The sequence below is a fragment of the Haliotis cracherodii genome, unplaced genomic scaffold, assembly GCF_022045235.1.
Source record: "Haliotis cracherodii isolate W230 unplaced genomic scaffold, xgHalCrac1.p SCAF_17, whole genome shotgun sequence".
Lineage (NCBI taxonomy): Eukaryota > Metazoa > Mollusca > Gastropoda > Lepetellida > Haliotidae > Haliotis > Haliotis cracherodii.
The window spans coordinates 24,923,936-24,949,589 of NW_027266272.1; the positions used below are offsets into that span (position 1 = coordinate 24,923,936).

At 42.9% G+C, this 25,654-nt stretch overlaps 1 protein-coding gene and 1 pseudogene across 1 annotated transcript; one reads left to right on the forward strand and one right to left on the reverse strand.

Annotated features, from left to right (window-relative positions):
• The first annotated feature begins 1,158 nt into the window (after window positions 1-1,158).
• On the forward strand, window positions 1,159-25,469 carry LOC139464991 (oxidoreductase NAD-binding domain-containing protein 1-like). Its single transcript, XM_071246651.1, has 5 exons — window positions 1,159-1,254; window positions 3,068-3,307; window positions 4,962-5,058; window positions 24,345-24,564; window positions 25,425-25,469. The coding sequence occupies exons 1-4, from the start codon at window positions 1,159-1,161 to the stop codon at window positions 24,509-24,511; spliced, it is 600 nt and encodes a 199-aa protein (XP_071102752.1). The 3' UTR covers window positions 24,512-24,564; window positions 25,425-25,469.
• Window positions 8,322-22,289, reverse strand: LOC139464989 (ankyrin repeat domain-containing protein 17-like; annotated as a pseudogene).
• Window positions 25,470-25,654: the final 185 nt, after the last annotated feature.

Here is a 25,654-nt window from a genome sequence, read left to right on the forward strand (position 1 = left end):
GTTTTGTTAAAGACATTCTTTTTTCCTGTCGTCAGACACTATGTATTAACGGTACTAGAAAACACACTCAAAGATATGTTTTTCTTAATTTGACGCAATTTAGTCGCAACAAGCTCAAAAGGACATTACTATAAGTACTTTAAACAAATATCATATTTTTAAAAATACCTACTCGCCACAGTCTCTAATTTCTACCCTACATGAAAATCTAGAACCTCCAATTACAATCTCCCCATAGAGACTGGAAGATTGGATAACATTCCAAGGGAGAATAGATTATGTAAACTCTGTTGCTATTGCTGGCGAATTTCATTACTTGTTTCGCTGTGAAGGCACTTCACACTTAAAATCAACTTATATCAATAAAAAGTTTCTCAACTGGCCAAATACATGTATTTATAGAATGAAAAAATTTATTATGAACATGTAACCGTAAAGACCCATATCTTCTTAGTAAGTTTTTAACACTTTTAAATGCTCTGTTAATGAAATTGAACATTTAAAGAAATTATTATTTTACTCACTTATAAACCCCCTATCATGTTTGAAACGTAAAATGTGCGTTTATAATGTTATTTTAGTTAAGTTAACGAGAATAAAGAACAAAATGTCTATGTAATTTATATTGTTGGGTATCTTAGTTCTTGAGGAGCAAATCTGATATGTAACTCAGTGATCAAAGCCTAATGAAACCACAGTCGCGTCTTTGATTGTCATGACCGGTAACAGAACACTGTCATGTGCGAAATACTGAACATATACATTTTGAGATGGCACGAGGGATGTGGCTATTGACCCTGACTAGCTGTTTGATTGTTGCCTTAGGTGTTTGGTTTTTGACTTAGCTGTTTGATTGTTGCCTTAGGTGTTTGAATGTTGAATTAGCTGTTTGACTGTTGACTTCGGTGTTTGCCTGTTGACTTAGCTGTTTCCAAGTAGGGGGTTTCTCCTTGTGGTAGTCACCGGGTCGCTAACACTGTTTTGACCATGATATGGTGTTGTGTTCAGGGTGGATAGCCACATCCCAGGTGTAGATACAGTAGGGGGCTTCTCCATGTGGTCGTCACCGGGTCGCTAACGCTGTTTTGACCATGATATGGTGTTGTGTTCAGGGTGGATAGCCACATCCCTGGTGTAGATACAGTAGGCGGCTTCTCCATGTGGTCGTCACCGGGTCTGCTACAGAGGGACAGGATGCTGCAACTGGCAGTCAAACGCAGCCCTCATCCACCTGCACACTGGGTGCATACAAAGGTCAGATTGTGCAGTTGACTCGTTAAGTTGTGTGGAATGTTTGTTTCCTGGAATAATGCTGCACGCAGTAGTATTCCAGCTATATGACAACAATCTCTAAATAAATCTGGTCAAGAATTCTACTTACCTAAATCTAGAAATCTTTCAAGAATATTGCACTCAAATGGCGACTTGTGTGTGGTGGGGAGGGGGGCTTCTTGTACATTCAGGACTAATGCTGGTTCTATAGTGAGAGATACCATGCCACAGTTTAACATGGGTACCCCACTAAGACACAGTATATTGACTCCGACCCGACCTGTTTTAGCTCTGTATGGCCGACCGCCAGGCAAGGTAACAACAAGTACCATATTTTAACTTCTTTTGGTATGACGCGGCCGGGAATCAAACCCCCGACCTTCCGCTCTCCGGGTGGACGCTCTATCACTAGACCACGGAGACAGCCATCGTTACTAAGTATCGTTATTACCTCGTGGGGACCCGAGTTAGAAAAGGACCACAGCAACCTATGCTTGTCGTACCCCACCCAGACACAGTCTGATTACACCGAGCTGACCGGTCCCTGTTTTATCCCCTTAATGCAGAGTGCCTAGGGTAACCACAAGTACCATATTTTTACATCTTTTGGAAACGCTTGTCCGGGGATCGAACCACCGACCTTCGGATATCTGAGCAGCCTGTCGTCAAAACAGTTAGAGTACACTTGCCCAAACTTGTGCATTGGCATCAGATCCTGTTGGTTTTTATGTTCGGCCAAGAACAAAAGAATCTGTTTCAGGTAGCATGGCCCCAACAGATTATTTATGTAAGGGTATTTAATAATGTTTGACATGTACATTCATGTTTATTCTGATGTCAGTGGCAGCGTATGTCCTATTTGTTGGTCCAGCGTCAGCACAGATAATATACAGAACATTTAATCTGACATTTGGGTCGCAAGTGAAACAGTGGGTTGGTCAGGTTACCTGAAACAAGTATTTTCGTTTTGGGCCTTAATAGAACAACACGTTTACCATGCCGACTAGGCAAAAAGGATGTTTTTCTAGATTTGGAACTAGTGACATAATTTGTCGATATATGAATTAAAAAACTAATACATAGCAGTAGAAGTTAACCTGAAATCTTACTGGCCTGGACAGGAATAACACATAAGAACACCAAAAATCAGCCTCAAATTCTAACAGTCTTCAGAATAACTCTATCATTATCTCGGTGGGACTAACTGGGTAGTACAAAAGTCAGCTGCTGATTAATTTTGATCAAAATTATCAGAAATTTTATCATTGATGAACAGGCATTGGCGGCGGCCATGAACTTTTTATATTTTGACTTCTGTTCTGAAATTACTCAATGGATTCATCTGAAATTTGTGTGGATGTGTGTTACTTCAAGGGGATTAAGTGTCTTCAAAACTGGAATTTCAATGGCTGCCAGATAGCCATTTTTCACTTGAGAACATAAGAAGATCTTCTTCGCAAAAACTTAAAGAGCATGGGACTTGAAACTTTGTGAGACGATCAACTTATGTTGTACTCAGTTCGGTTCAAGGCATCTTGATCGTAAATCAAATATGGCTGCCAATGGCCTTATTAAAAAATGCAAAGCATTCTGAGTCATTGGTCATAAACATCTCCTCTTGATTGCACATTCTGATCAACATGATCCAATTTAATCATTAATGTACAGAGTCTGTCTTCAGCAACTACCAATCAGTATCAGTGTAATAAACTTCCATTGAACTAATTCTGTTTTCGGTCTGACATACCAAGATTTATTTATGCATCTACCGGTATGCTTGGCTCATGTTTACCAGTGCAAGGTGGGGGCTCAAGTGGACCTGCGTGTGGGTGGCGACTACTTCTATGACCCACAGCCAGGCGAGGAGCCTCCCACAAACCTGCTGCTGGTGGCGGGTGGGGTCGGGATCAACCCCCTCATGAGTATGCTGAGCCACGTTCATGATCTGCAGCAGACGGCGACAACACGCAGCATGTGCCCAAACAAGGTCATCCTCATGTTCAGTGCCAAAACCAAGGAGGAACTTTTGTTCAGGGTATGGTGACAGTTTGCATTTACATTCAGGTCTGGTTTTAAAGTTAGTACCGGTATTAAATTGTTTAAAATTGAAATTATTCTCACAGTTCAACTGAAAATAGAATGGGATTTAGTGTGCAATCTGTTTTTCCTCTATAAGACACCAGGGCCCACTTGCACAAAGCGATCTTAGCGCAAAGATGATCTTAACTCCCATACTTTAACACAGGCTTACAATAGTCTTAGCGCTAAGATCGTTTTGTGAACGTGGCCCCAGGGCATTTAGTAATTTTTTGCAAGCCGTTGACCCGGCTTCTCTTTGAGGCCTGTTGTCTATTTTGTTTAAAGCTGGCACAGTGGCAACTCACTTCCTTGCCGAATCCAAACTTCTACAGTCATTCAAAGTGTACATTTGCAGAAAACTTTCAGTTGGATCTGTGGACTGCACTTCAGACTGCAGTCAAATAAATGTACAGATTGTTCCATCCTGTGTTCCAGGTGTAATTTCTACATAAGCAAACAGAACCTGGTGTGAAATGGGAATTAATTCAAGTTGTGTTTGATATGAAATGCCTTATCTTTGACGACTGAACATTTAGCCTATGATTTCTGTGTACACCACTTGATATTGACGATAGATAGACACATATCTTGTTTCATTATGCCTCAAAGTGAGATTGACCCATGAGAGCAGAACTACTGACACCACACGAGCCCGTATACTGTCATTAAAAATCTAAGATGGTTGTTACTCACCAAATGTGAGACTGTATGCCAGTAACAGCCATCTTGGATTTTCACACATCCACCTCATATATTTCACATACAAATTCTGGTACATTGGTTATTCAACACTGTTTGTGTTTTTATATAATTAATTGTGATGTGCAAGGACAGACATTTTAAAAAAAAATCACATTCATGACTTTATTGATAAGGACTATAGTTAATCCTTTCCATAAGGTTTGCCTGCTAAGGTGTGAAGAGTAGTCTCCCTTTGATCCTAAACTTAAGCGTTGTTGGTGTGAAGTTTTTAGTTTGACATGATATGTGCAATAAAGACAGCAAATAGTGAAAGCATTTCGGCATAATAAATTTGTGGTGGTGTCTTTAGTTGCTGTACCTGGTGTCATATTAAGTGAGCAGAATAATATTGGGCGAGGCGCTAATAAAACAAAATGAAACAAATGACAGTCGGAGTTGCACAGTGAACACAAATCCAAGCCAGGAGAAGTGTCAGTATAGTGTGGGAGGAAAGCCTGAAGTGATGCAGGTCTCACTCTGCTGAAACCCACAAGCACGGGTATGGTGCTGACAAACCTAGAAACATAATTCGGGCGAACCGGGATTCGAACCCACATTCGTTGGTTTCTGGCGTGCCCAAGGGAAGCAACTCTGCGCAGTGAATCTAGGTGACTGGGCCACCCATGATTATTTAATGTGGAAGTTCCCCTGATAATGACTACTTAGACATGTTCGTGTATCACTTTAAGGAAAATGCTATTGCTGTGGTAGTATGTGAGAAGTAATACAAATTGACCATTCAGCATTGTGACAGCTAAGTATGTTTAGTGAAATATATTTTGAGATCTTTTAATGATCCAGGTGTAAGGAACTTTTCTTGATAGTTCAGATTTCTGATACCCAGTACTGACATTTGATTTGTTTTTCAGAAAAGAATTGACGAATTATGCAATATGAAGTCAAACAACATGTCATCAATGTATTTCATCACAGAGGAGACAGCTGGGAAAGGAGACAACTTTGTTAGTAAGTTCGCTTTGTCTGTTAACATGGTTGACACGGTTAAGATAATATTAAAGACTGTTTATCTCTTGAGTAACTGGGCCAAACCTTCAGTAACTGGGTCATCCCTTGAGTAACTGGGTCATCCCCTGAGTAACTGGGCCATCCCTTGAGTAACCGGGCCATCCCATGAGTAACTGGGCCATCCCTTGAGTAACTGGGCCATCCCTTGAGTAACTAGGCCATCCCTTGAGTATCTGGGCCATCCCTTGAGTAACTGGGTCATCCCTTGGGTATCTGGGCCATCCCTTGAGTAACTGGAACATCCCTTGATTAACTCGGCCACCCCTTGAGTATCTGGACCATCCCTTGAGTAACTGGGCCATCCCTTGAGTATCTGGGCCATCCCTTGAGTAACTGGGCCATCCCTTGAGTAACTGGGCCATCCCTTGAGTATCTGGGCCATCCCTTCAGTAACTGGGCCATCCCTTGAGTAACTGGGCCATCCCTTGAGTATCTGGGCCATCCCTTGAGTATCTGGGCCATCCCTTGATTAACTGGGCCATCCCTTGAGTAACTGTGCCATCCCGTGAGTATCTGGGCCATCCCTTGAGTATCTGGGCCATCCCTTGAGTAACTGGGTCATCCCTTGGGTATCTGGGCCATCCCTTGATTAACTTGGCCATCCCTTGATTAACTGGGCCATCCCTTGAGTATCTGGGCCATCCCTTGAGTAACTGTGCCATCCCTTGAGTAACTGGGCCATTCCTTGAGTATCTGGGCCATCCCTTGAGTATCTGGGCCATCCCTTGAGTAACTGGGCCATCCCTTGAGTAACTGTGCCATCCCGTGAGTATCTTGGCCATCCCTTGAGTATCTGGGCCATCCCTTGAGTAACTGGGTCATCCCTTGGGTATCTTGGCCATCCCTTGAGTATCTGGGCCATCCCTTGATTAACTCGGCCATCCCTTGAGTATCTGGACCATCCCTTGAGTAACTGGGCCATCCCCTGGGTATCTGGGCCATCCCTTGAGTAACTGGGCCATCCATTCAGTAACTAGGCCACCCCTTGAGTTACTTGGTCATCCCTTGAGTAACTGGGCCATTCCTTGAGTAACTGGGTCATCCCTTGAGTAACTGGGCCATCCCTTGAGTACCTGGGTCGTTCCTTGAGTAACTGTGCCACCCCTTGAGTTACTTGGCCATCCCTTGAGTAACTGTGCCATTCCTTTAACTGGGCCATCCCTTGAGTACCTGGACCATCCCTTGAGTAACTTGGCCATCCCTGTAACTGGGACACCCCTTGAGTTACTTGGCACTCCCTTGAGTTACTTGGCCATCCCTTGAGTTACTTGACCACCCCTTGAGTTACTTGGCCACCCCTTGAGTTACTTGGCCACCCCTTGAGTTACTTGGCCGTCCCTTGAGTTACTTGACCACCCCTTGAGTTACTTGACCACCCCTTGAGTTACTTGGTCACCCCTTGAGTTACTTGGTCACCCCTTGAGTTACTTGGTCACCCCTTGAGTTACTTGACCACCCCTTGAGTTACTTGGTCACCCCTTGAGTTACTTGGTCACCCCTTGAGTTACTTGGTCACCCCTTGAGTTACTTGGCCATCCCTTGAGTTACTTGGTCACCCCTTGAGTTACTTGGCCACCCCTTGAGTTACTTGGCCATCCCTTGAGTTACTTGGTCACCCCTTGAGTTACTTGGTCACCCCTTGAGTTACTTGGTCACCCCTTGAGTTACTTGGCCACCCCTTGAGTTACTTGGCCATCCCTTGAGTTACTTGGCCATCCCTTGAGTTACTTGGTCACCCCTTGAGTTACTTGGTCACCCCTTGAGTTACTTGGTCACCCCTTGAGTTACTTGGTCACCCCTTGAGTTACTTGGCCACCCCTTGAGTTACTTGGCCATCCCTTGAGTTACTTGGCCACCCCTTGAGTTACTTGGCCATCCCTTGAGTTACTTGGTCACCCCTTGAGTTACTTGGTCACCCCTTGAGTTACTTGGCCACCCCTTGAGTTACTTGGTCACCCCTTGAGTTACTTGGTCATCCCTTGAGTTACTTGGCCACCCCTTGAGTTACTTGGTCACCCCTTGAGTTACTTGGTCACCCCTTGAGTTACTTGGCCACCCCTTGAGTTACTTGGCCACCATACGTCTGAAATTACCATAAGATCTGCATTGTTGCACTGCATTATGGACTGTCAGACGTCTGATGAAACCTCCCAGACATATGCGGTCATTTCCAGACCCTCTTGGACCTTAAATACTATAACTCCCTGGTAGAAAAATAAGATAACTGATATTAATCGATGAACAGAAGAGGGCATATGGTAACCAGTGCTGACATGATTAGGACTCGGGAGGCCACAATGGATGCCTGTACGTTATCTGACGTGGAAGGAAAGATGGGTGGCACTTGGGAGTTGTGGCCCTTTGCAAGTCAAGCATCAAGCTCCTCATAGCGATAGCCTGTTCGCGGAGCTCTCCATACTATCTCCGCTACCAGTCAAAGCCCACACTGTTATCAGGGATGTTACCGGGAGTGTAACGAAGGTGTCGCTCACTGAGGAGGAACTTGGTCAAGCCTGATCCCGGCCACCAATTTCTCACTTCTTCAGTCCAAGATGGATAGTGCAATAAAGAGGAATGATGAAATGACACGAAAATCACCTTTACTATTCACAAATCTAGTAGACCGCCTCCGTGGGCTAGTGGTAGAGCGTCCGCCCAGAGAGTGGAAGGTCAGGGGTTCCATCCCATATGCGTCATATCATACTCTTTGTTACCCTGTCTGGCACTCGGCATAAAGGGGCTAAAACAAGGACTGGTCGGCTCGGAGTCAGTGTACTGTGTCTGAGTGGGGCATTCATCTTAAACTGCAGCATGGTATCTCAGTGAGCTATCACTATAAATCGGCATCAGTCCCGACTAGTAAGCACGCACGCACGCACGCACATCGCTATATAAGTGCAATATTCTGGGATGTGAATTTAAACCCAATTTCAGCACCTGCAAATCTAGTAAATATTGTGACACCATCAGTTCACCAATCGTCAGTGATTGCTGATGAATGTAACCAAATAAGGTAACAAGTTACGGCATTTCATTATTTTACGTAACTGTCGGCTCGTGAAGAATGCTGATTCAGCAGATACGTGTATGTTCTCCTCACTGAAGGAGGTCGGTGTCCAAGCTAGATCTGTCTATAAATGTGCTTGTAGGTTTAAGTTTATTCTGGATTTGAAAGAAAAACTAGCAAAACCATCAACCTTCAAGGACGATTGAATTTTATTACAAACTGAGCCAATATTTACAATCACAATATTTGTACAAACTTCTCTAGAGCAAAATTAGGACATTTCTACAATGCTAGGTGTGTGGCAATACATGAATGGTCAGTGTTAGCTCTTCGTATCAAAAAGATGGCAAGTTTGTAAAATTATCATTTCACCGTTATTCCTGTCTTTTAAAGACAAAAAGCTCCACCTCGCTCTCATTTTATATATTCAGATTAAATAATGGGGAAAATAATTTTCTCTCAGAGAAAATTTGAGAAAACTGACTTAACTGTTAATATGGTGCCTCAGCAATGTAGCTCACCTGCATATGTAGGCAACAGGTTCAAATGTTGACAGCCACTTAACAATTGTTAAGCAATACTGTTGAAATATATTCAGCATAAATACAAAATAAGCACAACGTATTGACTAAATTTTTAGTGTTTCCAAGTCTGCAAGAATGAATGTTCTAGTGTAGAACATAGTTGCAATACACAATCAATAAATTTCCTTCACAACACATAACACACAGCTTAATCAGCATGATCAGTGAGGATGTTTAACTGTTCGAAGATACTTGGCTAGTGTAGGATGTCCTCCTATCTGAGCTACACATTCAATGTCCTCATTACTGTCTGTTAGAAGTGTGAGGTCAGCTTTGTGCTGCACAAGGAGGTCAACCACATCTTGATGTCCATGGAATACAGCTTTCATCACAGGTGTGTATCCTTCACTCCCTCTGCTGTTGATGTTAGATGGAGACAGGACATGTTGTACTATAGCAGTGTTCCCACCCTCACAGGCAAGATGAAGTAAACTATCACCATCTGTATCCACCAGTGTGAGGTCAGCTTGGTTGGACACAAGGAGGTCGAACACACTTTGATGTCCACTGACAGCTGCCTGCATCACAGGTGTGTATCCTTCACTCCCTCTGCTGTTGATGTTAGATGGAGACAGGACATGTTGTACTATAGCAGTGTTCCCACCACGACAGGCAAGATGAAGTAAACTGTCACCAGATGTAGACACCAGTGTGAGGTCAGCTTGGTTGGACACTAGGAGGTCAAACACACTTTGATGTCCACTGACAGCTGCCTGCATCACTGCTGTCCATCCATACTCCCCTCTGCTGTTGATGTTAGATGGAGACAGGACATGTTGTACTATAGCAGTGTTCCCACCACGACAGGCAAGATGAAGTAAACTGTCACCAGATGTATCCACCAGTGTGAGGTCAGCTTGGTTGGACACAAGGAGGTCAAACACACTTTGATGTCCATTGACAGCTGCCTGCATCACTGCTGTCCATCCATACTCCCCTCTGCTGTTGATGTTAGATGGAGACAGGATATATTGTACTATAGCAGTGTTCCCACCACGACAGGCATGATGAAGTAAACTGTCACCATCTGTATCCACCAGTGTGAGGTCAGCTTGGTTGGACACTAGGAGGTCAAACACACTTTGATGTCCACTGACAGCTGCCTTCATCACTGCTGTCCATCCATGCCTCCCTCTGCTGTTGATGTTAGATGGAGACAGGACATGTTGTACTATAGCAGTGTTCCCACCACGACAGGCAAGATGAAGTAAACTGTCACCATTCTGTATCCACCAGTGTGAGGTCAGCTTGGTTGGACACTAGGAGGTCAAACACACTTTGATGTCCATTGACAGCTGCCTTCATTACTGTTGTCCATCCATGCATCCCTCTGCTGTTGATGTTAGATGGAGACAGGACATGTTGTACTATTGCAGTGTTTCCCCCAAGACAGGCAAGATGAAGTAAACTGTCACCATCTGTATCCACCAGTGTGAGGTCAGCTTGGTTGGACACTAGGAGGTCAAACACACTTTGATGTCCACTGACAGCTGCCTTCATTACTGCTGTCCATCCAAGTCTGCCTCTACTATTGATGTTAGAAGGTGTTAGGACATGTTGTACTATAGCAGTGTTTCCAACAAGACAGGCAAGATGAAGTAAACTGTCACCAGATGTATCCACCAGTGTGAGGTCAGCTTGGTTGGACACTAGGAGGTCAAACACACTTTGATGTCCACTGACAGCTGCCTGCATCACTGCTGTCCATCCATACTCCCCTCTGCTGTTGATGTTAGATGGAGACAGGACATGTTGTACTATAGCAGTGTTTCCACCCTGACAGGCAAGATGAAGTAAACTGTCACCAGATGTATCCACCAGTGTGAGGTCAGCTTGGTTGGACACAAGGAGGTCAAACACACTTTGATGTCCATTGACAGCTGCCTGCATCACTGCTGTCCATCCATACTCCCCTCTGCTGTTGATGTTAGATGGAGACAGGATATATTGTACTATAGCAGTGTTCCCACCACGACAGGCATGATGAAGTAAACTGTCACCATCTGTATCCACCAGTGTGAGGTCAGCTTGGTTGGACACTAGGAGGTCAAACACACTTTGATGTCCACTGACAGCTGCCTTCATCACTGCTGTCCATCCATGCCTCCCTCTGCTGTTGATGTTAGATGGAGACAGGACATGTTGTACTATAGCAGTGTTCCCACCACGACAGGCAAGATGAAGTAAACTGTCACCATTCTGTATCCACCAGTGTGAGGTCAGCTTGGTTGGACACAAGGAGGTCAAACACACTTTGATGTCCATTGACAGCTGCCTTCATTACTGTTGTCCATCCATGCATCCCTCTGCTGTTGATGTTAGATGGAGACAGGACATGTTGTACTATTGCAGTGTTTCCCCCAAGACAGGCAAGATGAAGTAAACTGTCACCATCTGTATCCACCAGTGTGAGGTCAGCTTGGTTGGACACTAGGAGGTCAAACACACTTTGATGTCCACTGACAGCTGCCTTCATTACTGCTGTCCATCCAAGTCTGCCTCTACTATTGATGTTAGAAGGTGTTAGGACATGTTGTACTATAGCAGTGTTCCCACCCTGACAGGCAAGATGAAGTAAACTGTCACCATATGTATCCACCAGTGTGAGGTCAGCTTGGTTGGACACTAGGAGGTCAAACACACTTTGATGTCCACTGACAGCTGCCTTCATTACTGCTGTCCATCCATATCTGCCTCTACTATTGATGTTAGAAGGTGTTAGGACATGTTGTACTATAGCAGTGTTCCCACCACGACAGGCAAGATGAAGTAAACTGTCACCATATGTATCCACCAGTGTGAGGTCAGCTTGGTTGGACACTAGGAGGTCAAACACACTTTGATGTCCATTGACAGCTGCCTTCATTACTGTTGTCCATCCATGCATCCCTCTGCTGTTGATGTTAGATGGAGACAGGACATGTTGTACTATTGCAGTGTTTCCACCAAGACAGGCAAGATGAAGTAAACTATTACCATCTGCATCCACCAGTGTGAGGTCAGCTTGGTTGGACACTAGGAGGTCAAACACACTTTGATGTCCACTGACAGCTGCCTTCATTACTGCTGTCCTTCCACACTCCCCTCTGCTGTTGATGTGAGATGGAGACAGGACATGTTGTACTATAGCAGTGTTCCCACCACGACAGGCAAGATGAAGTAAACTGTCACCATCTGTATCCACCAGTGTGAGGTCAGCTTGGTTGGACACTAGGAGGTCAAACACACTTTGATGTCCACTGACAGCTGCCTGCATCACTGCTGTCCATCCATGTATCCCTCTGCTGTTGATGTTAGATGGAGACAGGACATGTTGTATTATTGCAGTGTTTCCACCACGACAGGCAAGATGAAGTAAACTGTCACCAGATGTATCCACCAGTGTGAGGTCAGCTTGGTTGGACACTAGGAGGTCAAACACACTTTGATGTCCACTGACAGCTGCCACCATTACTGCTGTCCATCCATACCCCTCTCTGCTGTTGATGTTAGAGGGTGTCAGGACATGTTGTACTATAGCAATGTTCCCACCACAACAGGCAAAATGAATAATTCCGCTGCCATGTTTATCTTTCACATTCCAATTTGATGTTGTCTGCAGTAACTTAAAACATCCCTCTGATCCTGTGTGTGCTGCAACCATGACAGGGGTTCTGCCATTCACATCAACAGAGTTTATAACATTATTCCCAGGTTTCCTGGTTAACAGGACTTTCAGGGTTTTTTCCATTCCTGATTTACAGACAAGATGGAAGATGTTCTGCATTCCCTTGTCTCTTGTATTAATATCAGCGCCTTCCTGCAGCAGATACACCAGTATGTCAGAGCTGCCACTTTCAGCAGCTACCAACAAAAGTCTGTTCAGTGTCAACTGATGGTCATGTTTCTCACTCCTGCTGAACAGCCATTTCAATGCTGTCACTTTGTTGCTTTGTGCACATACTTCCATGGCCTCACTGATTTCTCCTTGAGTGAACTCTTCTCCAGTTTTGTGTTCTATATCTGTAAATAGACGTGCATTATGTCCAAGAACTGCCCAGTACAGGAGACCTTGTCCTTTCTCTTTCTTGTGAAACCAAAGATGTTTTGTCCGATCACAGTGAAGTTTCTTGAGCAGCTTGAAAACTGTGGCGTCTTGTTTGAGAATTGGATGTGTCACTGATTTAGAAAACTGTCCTTGTTTAATAGACTGTGTAAACCTTGTGGTAAGTAGGTCATCATAATTCTCTGAGACATATATCAAATGGAGATGATCATCAACTTTGGTTTCTTCAACCTTGTCACCTTGTACCCTTTCAAAAAGAAAGTCATCACTGCAGTGCTTCAAAACAAAGTTTGGACCGATATTATACAAGGCACAGGCACAAGCATCATAGATTGAAGAATGAGCAAAGCCAACAGTGTCTCCTCTTGTGAAGAATGTACCTCTCAAACCTTTAGCTGCTTTGTACATGCCTGAACGTGTAGCTTTAGACATCATCTGTAAAACAGTTTTGACCAGGTTGTCCATTTCCTTATCCTCACCTTCACTGTCTAACTTGCTCAGGTCCAATTTGTCTTCACTCAGTAGCATCAGAACCAGAATGGCCGATCGGTCATTTCTCTCTTCAAGCAAATGCTTTAGCTCTAACCTGAGATAAAACAGTGGTTCCTTGAAAAATGATTTTGCATTTTTGTAGAAAGATGAAAATTCAAAACAAAGTTTACAAATAAGAGGGAATCCAAAGATATTTGAACAGATTTCCAGCTCACTGTAATCAGGTATATGTTGCATGGAGCAGTCACCGAGAGCTTTCCTATGTCGTTCAAATATTGTCTTTTTCTCTTTGTCAGAAAGCCAGTATTTATATTGTGTGGTTAAATCCATTACAGTTTGACCTTTGAACAGTTTGAAACCCTCGTACTGCAGTTTTGCAAGTCCATCATGGAAGTTGTATGACTTTGATGTGAAGACAACACGAATATCTTTTGTTTGAAATTCTGGTTGACTCTGCACTTTCTTTCTGGATTTACCAACAGCATCACTTTCTTTTGTTTGAAATTCTGGTTGACTCTGCACTTTCTTTCTGGATTTAACAACAGCATCACTGCATTCATGCATTTCTGACTGCAGCTTTTCCGCACTCCGCTTTTGTTCTAAATGGAGGAGAAGGTTGTTTAGAAAGGTTTTCACCTGTGATGTATTCGCAGATAATCCAACAGTACCAAACATGTCATCTACTATGAGGAATACTCTGGGGTGGCTACTAAGACACTGGTCTAAGTCAAACTTCTCAATGTTGTCCGCAAACACGACCTCGTAGCCTTTGCATCTATACTGTGACCCTAACACCAGAGCCATCGTTGTCTTCCCTTCTCCCGAAGCCCCGCAGATGGACACATGTCCAAATTCCTTCAATTTTCGTTTCACGTCTTTGTAGGGTTCAGTTGGAAGAAAAATCTTCTTCGCTTCGTCTGTACGCAAATCAAGGGTACCTGTGGAGGAATGAAAACAATTAACCATCCCAGCAAATACTTGGATGTTAAAATTAAACTACAAAATATTTGCTAACTAAATCTTCTTGTGTTAATCATTAGGGGGGGGGGAACAATTCATCTGGATTATACATCACACAGATGTGTTCCTGACTCAGTGTACACAACTATATTCATATTTTATAGCCCTATTCATTCAGTCTTGTTAATCATAACTGCCATTTTGCCAGTTTCAACCCTCTTCAACAAATTCAACCAAATTTAAATCTAAACTTTTACTCTGATACAATACCTCTCTGTGTTAAGCTCTTACGCCACCTCCATTGGAGGTCACATCATCAGAAAATAAGCACTGATCTGCTCTGAGAACTGTTTAACAGAGTTTGGCACAACATCATTGTCAATACTTCAGGAGTTAGCATACACGACTCCATCACCCATCAGTACATGAGGGTGGCATTTGGGACAAGGGGAATAAGATTCTGATTGATGATCGGCACCACCTTCTCGCTGAGAATGGTAAGAGTCTTGCACAAGATCTAGTAGTTTACTGACCCTTCAGCCATGAACGCTCACCTCTCCCAAGTGTTCCTTGTCCGGCCTGTCCAGTGATGATGTTCAAAGTGTTCGACACGTGGGAGCCCCCTGAAAGACGGTCACCTGTCAACACCAATAATGAGGAATCATTGGTAACCATGGTAACCATTATTTGAATTGATCAGATAATTTTTTTACACGTTAATAACATCATTTAATATTATTGCAGTGCTCAGGAGTTGAGTGTACATCATTTTGAAGTTTAATTTAATGGGTCTTTCGCTTTCTTTAGATATGTAATCTTATCCCAGCAATAACAATTGCTGATGACCAAAACATGTGAATCATGAATCAAGTTTATAAGCTACACATGAAGTTCAGCAAATAAGTAATTCTTGAATCATCTTCAACAGGTAATAGCCAAGTTCATTATTACCCGAATGAGAGAAGGGGAGAGAGGGGGGTGGGGTTCATTACATTTGATCAAGAAATAATCAATGGTCTTTGAGTTATGCTCCAGAAATAAACCCTGGCCTCATATATCTGAACCTACACTCAATTGATTGTGATGGAAACCAAACTAACAAATTTAAAAATTCCTAAATAGTAAAAGGCACCTGTCAGTTCAAGGGTAGATACTGTGCAACATTTGATCAAGAACTATTGATCAGTCTATCACAAACAGACAGACAGCAGCGATTCCTATATACCCCTACCACTTCATGGCGGGGATGACAAGTACGGAATGTGATATTTGGAAGGATGGACAGACAGCACCGATTCCACTGTGTCGAAGGGATAACAAGTATGGAATAAGTAATTTTTGCATGATGATTGCAACAGAAACAAGAAAGAAGTTAACAAAGGTCACATACCCTGTTATCCCCGCTGGTCAACAACAAATAGTAAATAGTTTGTTAATTAATGAAATATACCTGTTGCTTTAAGTCAGAGGAACTGCCCTTTCCTTTGTAACCCCATGAGGATGCATTATGTTTGAAATGAACACATGTTTTTGCAAATATATTTCAATCTAGTGTGGGATAATCAATGCTTAGCACAACATACATTCTTGATGTTTCTTAATGTGTCCATGGAAGCGGCAAAAATTGAAAAAATTCAGAATCTTCAAACTAGCAAAAGGCACAAGTACCCATTGTGGTAAATGCAAGTTTGGTGAAGCTAGGGTGCATGGTTGAAAGGTTATGAGCCGTACAAAAGCTCGGACGGAAGGACGAACAGAACTTGACCATCATTTCACACCACCACACAATGTGCCTCTACAACCTCATACCAGATTGAAACACATTGACCATCATTTAACACAACCACGTAATGTTCCTCAACAACCTCATACCACACTGAAGCACCTTGACATTCATTACACACCACCACACAATGTGCCTCAACAACCTCATACCAGATTGAAGCATCCTGACATTCATTACACACCACCACACAATGTGCCTCTACAAAATCATACCAGACTGAAGACCCTTGACATTCATTACACACCACCACACAATGTGCCTCAACAACCTCATACCAGATTGAAGCATCTTGACAATCTTTCCACACCACCATGTAATGTGCCTCCACAACCTCATACCAGATTGAAGCATCTTGACAATCATCACACACCACCATGTTATGTGCCTCAACAACCTCATACCAGACTGAAGCACCTTGACATTCATTACACACCACCAAGTGATGTGCCTCCACAACCTCATACCAGATTGAAGCACCTTGACATCCATTACACACCACCAAAGGATGTGCCTCTACAACCTAGCACACCACCATGTGATGTGCCTCCACAAAATCATACCAGACTGAAGCACATTGACAATCATTACACACCACCACACAATGTGCCCCCACAACCTCATACCAGATTGAAGCATCTTGACATTCATTACACACCACAAAGTGATGTGCCTCTACAACCTAACACACCACCATGTGATGTGCCTCCACAACCTCATACCAGACTGAAGCACCTCGACAATCAATACACACAACCACACAATGTGCCTCAACAACCTCATACCAGATTGAAGCACCTTGACCATCATTACACACCACCACGTAATGTGCCTCCACAACCTCAAACCAGACTGAAGCATCTTGACCATAATTACACACCACCATGTAATGTGCCTCAACAACCTCATACCACACTGAAGCACATTGACCAACATTACACACCACCACGTAATGTGACTCCACAACCTCATACCAGATTGAAGCATCTTGACAATCATTACACACCACCAAGTAATGTGCCTCAACAACCTCATACCAGATTGAAGCACCTTGACAATCATTACACACCACCACACAATGTGCCTCAACAACCTCATACCAGATTGAAGCATCTTGACGATCTTTCAACACCACCACGTAATGTGCCTCCACAACTTCATACCAGATTGAAGCACCTTGACATCCATTACACACCACCAAAGGATGTGCCTCTACAACCTAGCACACCACCATGTGATGTGCCTCCACAACCTCATACCAGACTGAAGCACCTTGACAATCAATACACACGACCACACAATGTGCCTCAACAACCTCATACCAGATTGAAGCACCTTGACAATCTTTCCACACCACCACGTAATGTGCCTCCACAACCTCATACCAGATTGAAGCATCTTGACAATCATTACACACCACCATGTTATGTGCCTCAACAACCTCATACCAGACTTAAGCACCTTGACATTCATTACACACCACCAAGTGATGTGCCTCCACAACCTCATACCAGATTTGAGCACCTTGACATCCATTACACATCACCAAAGGATGTGCCTCTACAACCTAGCACACCACCATGTGATGTGCCTCCACAACCTCATACCAGACTGAAGCACATTGACAATCATTACACACCACCACACAATGTGCCCCCACAACCTCATACCAGATTGAAGCATCTTGACATTCATTACACACCTTCAAGTGATGTGCCTCTACAACCTAACACACCACCATGTGATGTGCCTCCACAACTTCATACCAGACTGAAGCACCTTGACCATCATTACACACCACCACGTAATGTGCCTCCACAACCTCATACCAGATTGAAGCATCTTGACATTCATTACACACCACCAAGTTGTGTGCCTCCACAACCTCATACCAGACAGAAGCACCTTGACATTCATTACACACCACCAAGTAATGTGCCTCAACAACCTCATATAAGATTGAAGCATCTTGCAGTCTTTCCACACCACCACGTAATGTGCCTCCACAACCTCATACCAGATTGAAGCATCTTGACAATAATTACACACCACCATGTTAAGTGCCTCAACAACCTCATACCAGACTGAAGCACTTTGATATTCATTACACACCACCAAGTGATGTGCCTCCACATTCTCATACCAGACTGAAGCACCTTGACATTCATTACACACCACCAAGTAATGTGCCTCCACAACCTCATACCAGATTGAAGCACCTTGACAATCATTACACACCACCACACAATGTGCCTCAACAACCTCATACCAGATTGAAGCACCTTGACAATCTTTCCACACCACCACGTAATGTGCCTCCACAACCTCATACCAGATTGAAGCATCTTGACAATCATTACACACCACCATGTTATGTGCCTCAACAACCTCATACCAGACTTAAGCACCTTGACATTCATTACACACCACCAAGTGATGTGCCTCCACAACCTCATACCAGATTTGAGCACCTTGACATCCATTACACATCACCAAAGGATGTGCCTCTACAACCTAGCACACCACCATGTGATGTGCCTCCACAACCTCATACCAGACTGAAGCACATTGACAATCATTACACACCACCACACAATGTGCCCCCACAACCTCATACCAGATTGAAGCATCTTGACATTCATTACACACCTTCAAGTGATGTGCCTCTACAACCTAACACACCACCATGTGATGTGCCTCCACAACTTCATACCAGACTGAAGCACCTTGACCATCATTACACACCACCACGTAATGTGCCTCCACAACCTCATACCAGATTGAAGCATCTTGACATTCATTACACACCACCAAGTTGTGTGCCTCCACAACCTCATACCAGACAGAAGCACCTTGACATTCATTACACACCACCAAGTAATGTGCCTCAACAACCTCATATAAGATTGAAGCATCTTGCAGTCTTTCCACACCACCACGTAATGTGCCTCCACAACCTCATACCAGATTGAAGCATCTTGACAATAATTACACACCACCATGTTAAGTGCCTCAACAACCTCATACCAGACTGAAGCACTTTGATATTCATTACACACCACCAAGTGATGTGCCTCCACAGTCTCATACCAGATTGAAGCACCTTGACATCCATTACACACCACCAAGTGATGTGCCCCTACAACCTAGCACACCACCATGTGATGTGCCTCCACAACCTCATACCAGACTGAAGCACCTTGACAATCATTACACACCACCACACAATGTGCCTCCACAACCTCATACCAGACTGAAGCATCTTGACATTCATTACACACCACCAAACAGTGTGCCTCCACAACCTCATACCAGATTGAAGCACCTTGACAATATTTCAACACCACCACGTAATGTGCCTCCACAACCTCATACCAGATTGAAGCATCTTGACATTCATTACACACCACCACGCAATGTGCCTCTACAACCTCATACCAGATTAAAGCACCTTAACAATTATTGCACACCTCTAAACATATCCAGACTTATACGACCATCATTACATACGGTGTGTGTGGGTGCGTGCCTGTGTGCATACATGTTACATGAGGCTACTTTATTTTTCCTGTATTTTCAAGAGATGGAGCTAATTCAGTTGCTGGGTAAATTATTTTTAAAATGACAAACAGGGTGACACTATGGAGGGCAACAGTAACACCAACCTAAACCTATTCTGATGAATACAATTGTAAATAGCGTTCCTGGGTAAATTATTTTAAAAATGACAAACAGGGTGACATTTAGGGGGGCAACAGTGACACCCACCTGTTCTTAATCTTTTGACTGGTGGCTGGCTCACTAGCTCAAGGTCCTCCTCGGTCTCAGCTGAACCTGCCAATACCAGGTGACCTCCAGGTTCCTCGTCTGAACTGACCACGCTGTTGCCAGAGTCATCCTCTGCTGCGAGATACTCCTCATCTGAACTTGCTATGTCAACATCAGAAACAGCCAAGTGTCCTTGAGGCTTGGAAGTGTCCATATGACCTTTACACTGCTCTCCGGAAGTTGCCATGTGACCTCCAGACTGCTCTCTGGATGTGGACATGTGACCTCCAGACTGCTCTCCGGAAGTTGCCATGTGACCTTCAGACTGCTCATCAGAAGTTGCCATGTGACCTTCAGACTGCTCACCGGAAGTTGCCATGTGACCTTCAGACTGCTCACAGGAAGTTGCCATAACCAGATGGTGTCCACTGTCCTCATTTGTACTGGCCATCACAGTTCAGCTCTTCACATTACCATGAACTACCTGTGAAAATTAGAGGGAAATCTAATCAAGCTGTGACACTAAGTGAAGTCGGTCAGACAGCACTGCCATGGCTCTGCAGCTGTCTATTACAACAGAGCAGAGATTTCTTTTGATTAGGAAAAGGGTATTGTTGTTTGTTGTTTATGTTTACAAAAACATTAGTATTTTTCATTCTCACAATGCATCCTCTATCTCTCTTATGAAAAAAAAGGAAAAATCCAGGGGGGTCTCGGGGCATGCCCCCCCCCCCCCCCCCCCCCCCCCCCCCGTCCCCCCGCTTAATTTTCAAAAATATTTGATTGCATTTTAAGCAATTTCGTGCAGTTTGGACAACATTCACACCAAGAAATGTAATAAGTCAATGGCAAAAGTCAATAAGTCAAATGAACAAGATGGCAGATGCTGTCACATTTCGGAGTTAAATCAGTACTTCGGGCATAGCTTCCGCACACCTGGCTACCCGCCAGGTCTGGGAGCAATACTGCCATAAACTTCAACCCCCATCCCCAAGACACAAGGACAACTGTCACAAGCGTGCAATGCATCTTCCTATCTCATTTATGAACACTGTCCATGATATAACAAGAGTACCACACGTTCAGAACCTTCTTCTTTGATGACCACACGTTCAGAACCTTCTTCTTTGATGTAACATTTGAGGAGGTGCCAAAGAATTTGTGATAACTTCTTTGAAATGACCTCCTAATTTGTTTAATATGCTGACAAAAGAATAATGACTGCTATGTCATATTCCAAAGTCCTATTTCTCTGGTGTCTACAGACACCCAGAAATATTCACAGTAACTGTCCAAAAAATTAAAGACTATCTGTAAAAAAATACATCCCACGTCAAACCAAGAATCTTTTTTTTAAAATATAACGTAACCTAATATAATTGGTTGATTTACATTAGTTTTTTTTCTTTTTTATGGTGTTATTATTGCATGTCTACCAAAGATAAATTCCAGATGAAGCCTTCTCATATAGTAATTATAGTGTATGCAAGGATTCAGCTTTCTGTCTTGGGATTGCCGAGTGTCAAAATTCATTCATGGTTGTGAAACATACTTGCCAAAGTTCCTCAATTTTGGAAGTGATGAATTTAACTGGGCCAAAAATACATTTGAAAGGACATAACGTAAGACCATCACCTTGGTCTAGAGGTAGAGCGTCAGTGGTTCGATCCCTGGCTGTATCCTACCAAAAGACATTAAAAGAAGGTACTTGTCACTCAGCCCGACACAGTAAGGGGCTAAAACAAGTACTGGACAGCTTGGGTCAGTATATTGTTTCTGAGTGGTGTATTCATGTTAAACTGCGGATTGGTATCTCAGAGGGTTAGCACTATAAAGCATTAGTCCGGAGTAGTAAAACCACACGTACATGCACATACATGCACACGCTCGCAATTTGGGACATGACGTTAAACACCATTTCACCTCACCTCAAAACATGAAGGTTAATCAAGGTCAAAATGTACAATATCAGAAAAATAGAACTTTTGAGTGTCTTGGAAGGCACATAAAAAATTGGATTTCGACGTCTTGAACATGTAGGGATGTCATCAAGCTTCAGCTCAATCAGTGTCACACCAGAGAAGATATTCAGGAAGCACAACAGACAAGGACAAACAGACTGACCTCAAAATGGCGGCCGTGCTCAAAGTTCGATGAACATTTTTGTGAGCACTTTATAGGACTGAGACACAATAGCTTGTATGATTCATGCAAAGTTTCAGATTCATAGGTTGGGCAGTGTAACGACAGATGGACCAACGGCGGCACAACGCTCACAAAATGAACTCAACATCCCGAGACACTGTCTGAAATCTGCTTGAACATGTCTGTATGCACATGCTTCACTCCGGACGTTTTAGCTGCATGCCTACGTGTCTGTTACACAGACTCCGAATACAGTGTACATATTACCAGCTGATAATATAATTCTATACTAAATATACTCACGGAACACGACGTCGCGGAATACGTTGCAAGTCTTCAGCATCTTGAGATGTGGGAGACTGGTACTTGAAACCGCATCCTGATTGGTCTACCTGTACTTCCGTTGCAGTGCGCGGTAGAGCGAATCCTACTTTCGCTTTCACTTTCAGCATCTTGCTCGATATACAGCAACAAGAAGTTCCCGTCCCGTCCTAAATATGATACCATCATATCAATTGTCCTTCTCTTACTGCCATTTAAAGTTTTTTAGTGAGTTCATTTTTTCTAAACTGGCTTTTTGCTCGCTGTTCTGAAAGAAAACTGAAAAACGGGAATACCCAAGCTATTAATAGCTTCGTCCCGCAGTGTATAGTAATAGTTAATTCCATTGGTTGTTATTACAGATACAACTGGTTCCCTTGGTATGCTACGCTGGCGCTACACTATGCCAATATAGTGTGATATAAGAGACGGGGCCCAGCTTACACTATGTAGCGCCAGCGAACCAGGCTGTTTCAACTTACTGAATGAAGAGATGGAACCCAGCTTATGGCCAACACTCCACATTGACTGGTTCCCGTTCGTTCCTGCACGGACCAAAATTATATAGGCACGTAGTTACTGAGAAGACAAATATCGAGTAACCAAACTAACACGATCAGTAAACGAAAATTGCCAAAACGCTTCGCCCCATTTTCCACAAACCTGTTTCCATGTTTTAATCTGTGCCGCATAATCAGCTCATGAAGCAGGACTCGTTTGCGAAATTCATGCTTATTCATTGTCCAAACGACCTTTGAGGCGGATTCGATATTCGATTTATTGATACTAGTATCTAAAGTCATTAAGTGATATCAATATGTAGGGAGGAAATAGTAAAATGGCGCCCATATATCTAACAATCATTGTTGCCTAGGGAGTTTGTGGAAACAAGGTTTGTGTCTGATTTGTTGTCTCGCGGAAATAAATATTTTGCTAATAACTGTTGAATTCTAAAACTTGTTGCAGTGTATCCATATATTTGTATTTTGTTATAAAGTATTGTACATACACAATTATATGCACCGTCGTAGGTACACGTAGATAAAGTTAGTTCTACACAATGTAACATGGAAAATGTCGTTCGTTTACATTCACTTTCTATACCATAAGCACGGCCTTCAGAGAAACGTTCTATTTGTCGATACATAATATTGATCTACACCAGTCCACTTTTGGTAGGGATATTTGTATATTTCCATTATACACAAAACTCATTCTCATAATAATCATTGTTGCCTGAGGATTTTGTGGGAACAAAACACTTTTTGTGCGTGAATTTGTGTCTGGCGGAAATTATCTAGATTTTTTTATTTATTTTTATTATACATGAGATATAGATAATCATATGATTCGATTCCCAACATGGGCAGAAAGTGTGAAGCCCATTTCTGGTGTCCCCCGTCGTGATATTGCTAGAATATTGCTAAAAGCGACGTAAAATCATACTCACTCACTGATTCCCTATTGGTCCTGTTTTTCAGTGAAGTACAAGTCACATCTTCAAAGCCTTGCTAAAAGCCCAATATTCCAGATGCCAGAACAACTATAATAGATAATGTTGTGATTCATTCTAAAACTTAATAAATACATTTTGAACAAAGCCAGTAAGTGTACATCATATATCTGATATTTCGTATCTTCCAGCAGTAGGCTTGTGTTATCCTATTATTACAAGCAGATTCTATTTTTGACTAAACATAATGGGGGCGGTCTGGGTAGCCAAATGGTTAAAGTGTTCACTCGTCACGCCGAAGACCCTGGTTCGATTCCCTGCATGGGTACAATGTCCACCGAAATAATACAATGGCAATATACTGCTGGAATATTGCTAAAAGCCGCATGAAATCAAACTCACTGTGAAAGAATATGTTGTTTGTGGGTTTCAATCCCAGAATCCCCCTGATTATTACCCATGATTCAACAGCATTGTCACGGGTTTAACCTTAGTGGAAACATGACAGTGTCAGTTGCTGCCAAGCCGTCCTTCTCCATAAAAGGGGGTGGGGGGACGGGTGGTGTGGTTATTGGGGATGTTGGGGGTCAAAAACAAATCTCACGTCTTCAAAAGTTTAATAAGGGATGTCAGAGAAAATTATGTATGTTTTATCTTTATTCTCACAGACAGTCGAATCAAAGAGGAGCACATACAAGAAGTGACGGACAGGTTGAAAACAGGGAAGGTGGAGTGCTACCTGTGTGGTCCATCCCCCATGATAGCAAGTATAGAAACAATGCTTAAGGCTTGTGGCATCACTGAACCCAGCATTCACTACGAGAGATGGTGGTAGATGCTCTGGGATTGTATATTGCAGAAGAATCGCAGCAGTATGGAATTCCTATGGTATGTTTTATTGAGTTTTAAGCACATATCAGTTGTGCCCTTGACAAATGTAATGATAATTCCAATGAAGTGGTGCTGTATTTGTCAAAGGAATTTCCATGAAGCCCACAAAAACCTGAATAAAATCTGTGATCACTGAGCAGTCTCAAGTTTTATTGATTTACAATTTCAGGTTTTCAGGTAACTGTAGTACTGTTCCCTTGATAATTCAGGGCTGAACTGGTCCCTGTACTGCATGCTTGTGGTTAGAGTAACTACGAAATCATTGCTTACTGCTCTGCTATTACTATCGGACATCTAGTGGTCGCTGACACATAGCTACGATTCACGCCTTCATAAGCTTCTTCTTCAGTAGATGTTGAATTTGCCCCGTCCTTCACAAGCTCCGTCACTGTACATTACAGAATATCATTTAACCTTATACCCCCTTGTTCCCGAACCACTTACCTTTAAGTACATTTTCAACTGAAAATATTTTTTTAATTTGAAGTTTAGACGATATACGGCTATGTGTGGTAAATGTAGAAAGATCTCCCAGATATTCAATTACGTTAATATAGGGTCAACTGATCGGATGCAATCATACAATTAATTACTTGACCAATCGTTAAACGTAGAACAACACGTATCTAAAAACAAGGTGGCGGACGTTGCCATGCACGCTCATGGGCGTCACGTGACCTCGGTCAGACTTAAATTTTTCTGATACGGACTATACTAGACTCCGTCCGACAAGTTAAACGCTTGACTGTACCCTATACCATGGCCAGCCACCCATCTGTAGATGATATAGTCCGTTCTACATAGCGTATACATTTGTAAACACATCCAACTAAGCCTTATCTTTCTTTTCTTTTCAGACACAGCATAATTTTGAAGTACAATGGGGAAACGGCGTAGTGTACCAACTTATTATTTTAATAAATTGAACCTTGATACTTTTGTATTGTGTTTCTTTTCTCCAGAGCTGAAGGTTGGGTTACGTGATTTATGAATGAGATGCCATTCTCCATATAAGGAAACTCATACTATGAACACGGCGAAAGGTCCCTTTTGAGGCAAAGCAGGCGTAAAAAGTCATATCATCCAA

What these genes read in the sequence shown, in the direction of transcription:
- LOC139464991 (XM_071246651.1), top strand. Translation starts at nt 1,159, where the DNA reads ATGTGGTCGTCACCGGGTCTGCTACAGAGGGACAGGATGCTGCAACTG. An exon ending in CACACTGGGTGCATACAAAG is followed by an intron (nt 1,255 to 3,067) that starts GTCAGATTGTGC and finishes CATGTTTACCAG; the next exon opens with TGCAAGGTGGGGGCTCAAGT. An exon ending in AGGAGGAACTTTTGTTCAGG is followed by an intron (nt 3,308 to 4,961) that starts GTATGGTGACAG and finishes TTTGTTTTTCAG; the next exon opens with AAAAGAATTGACGAATTATG.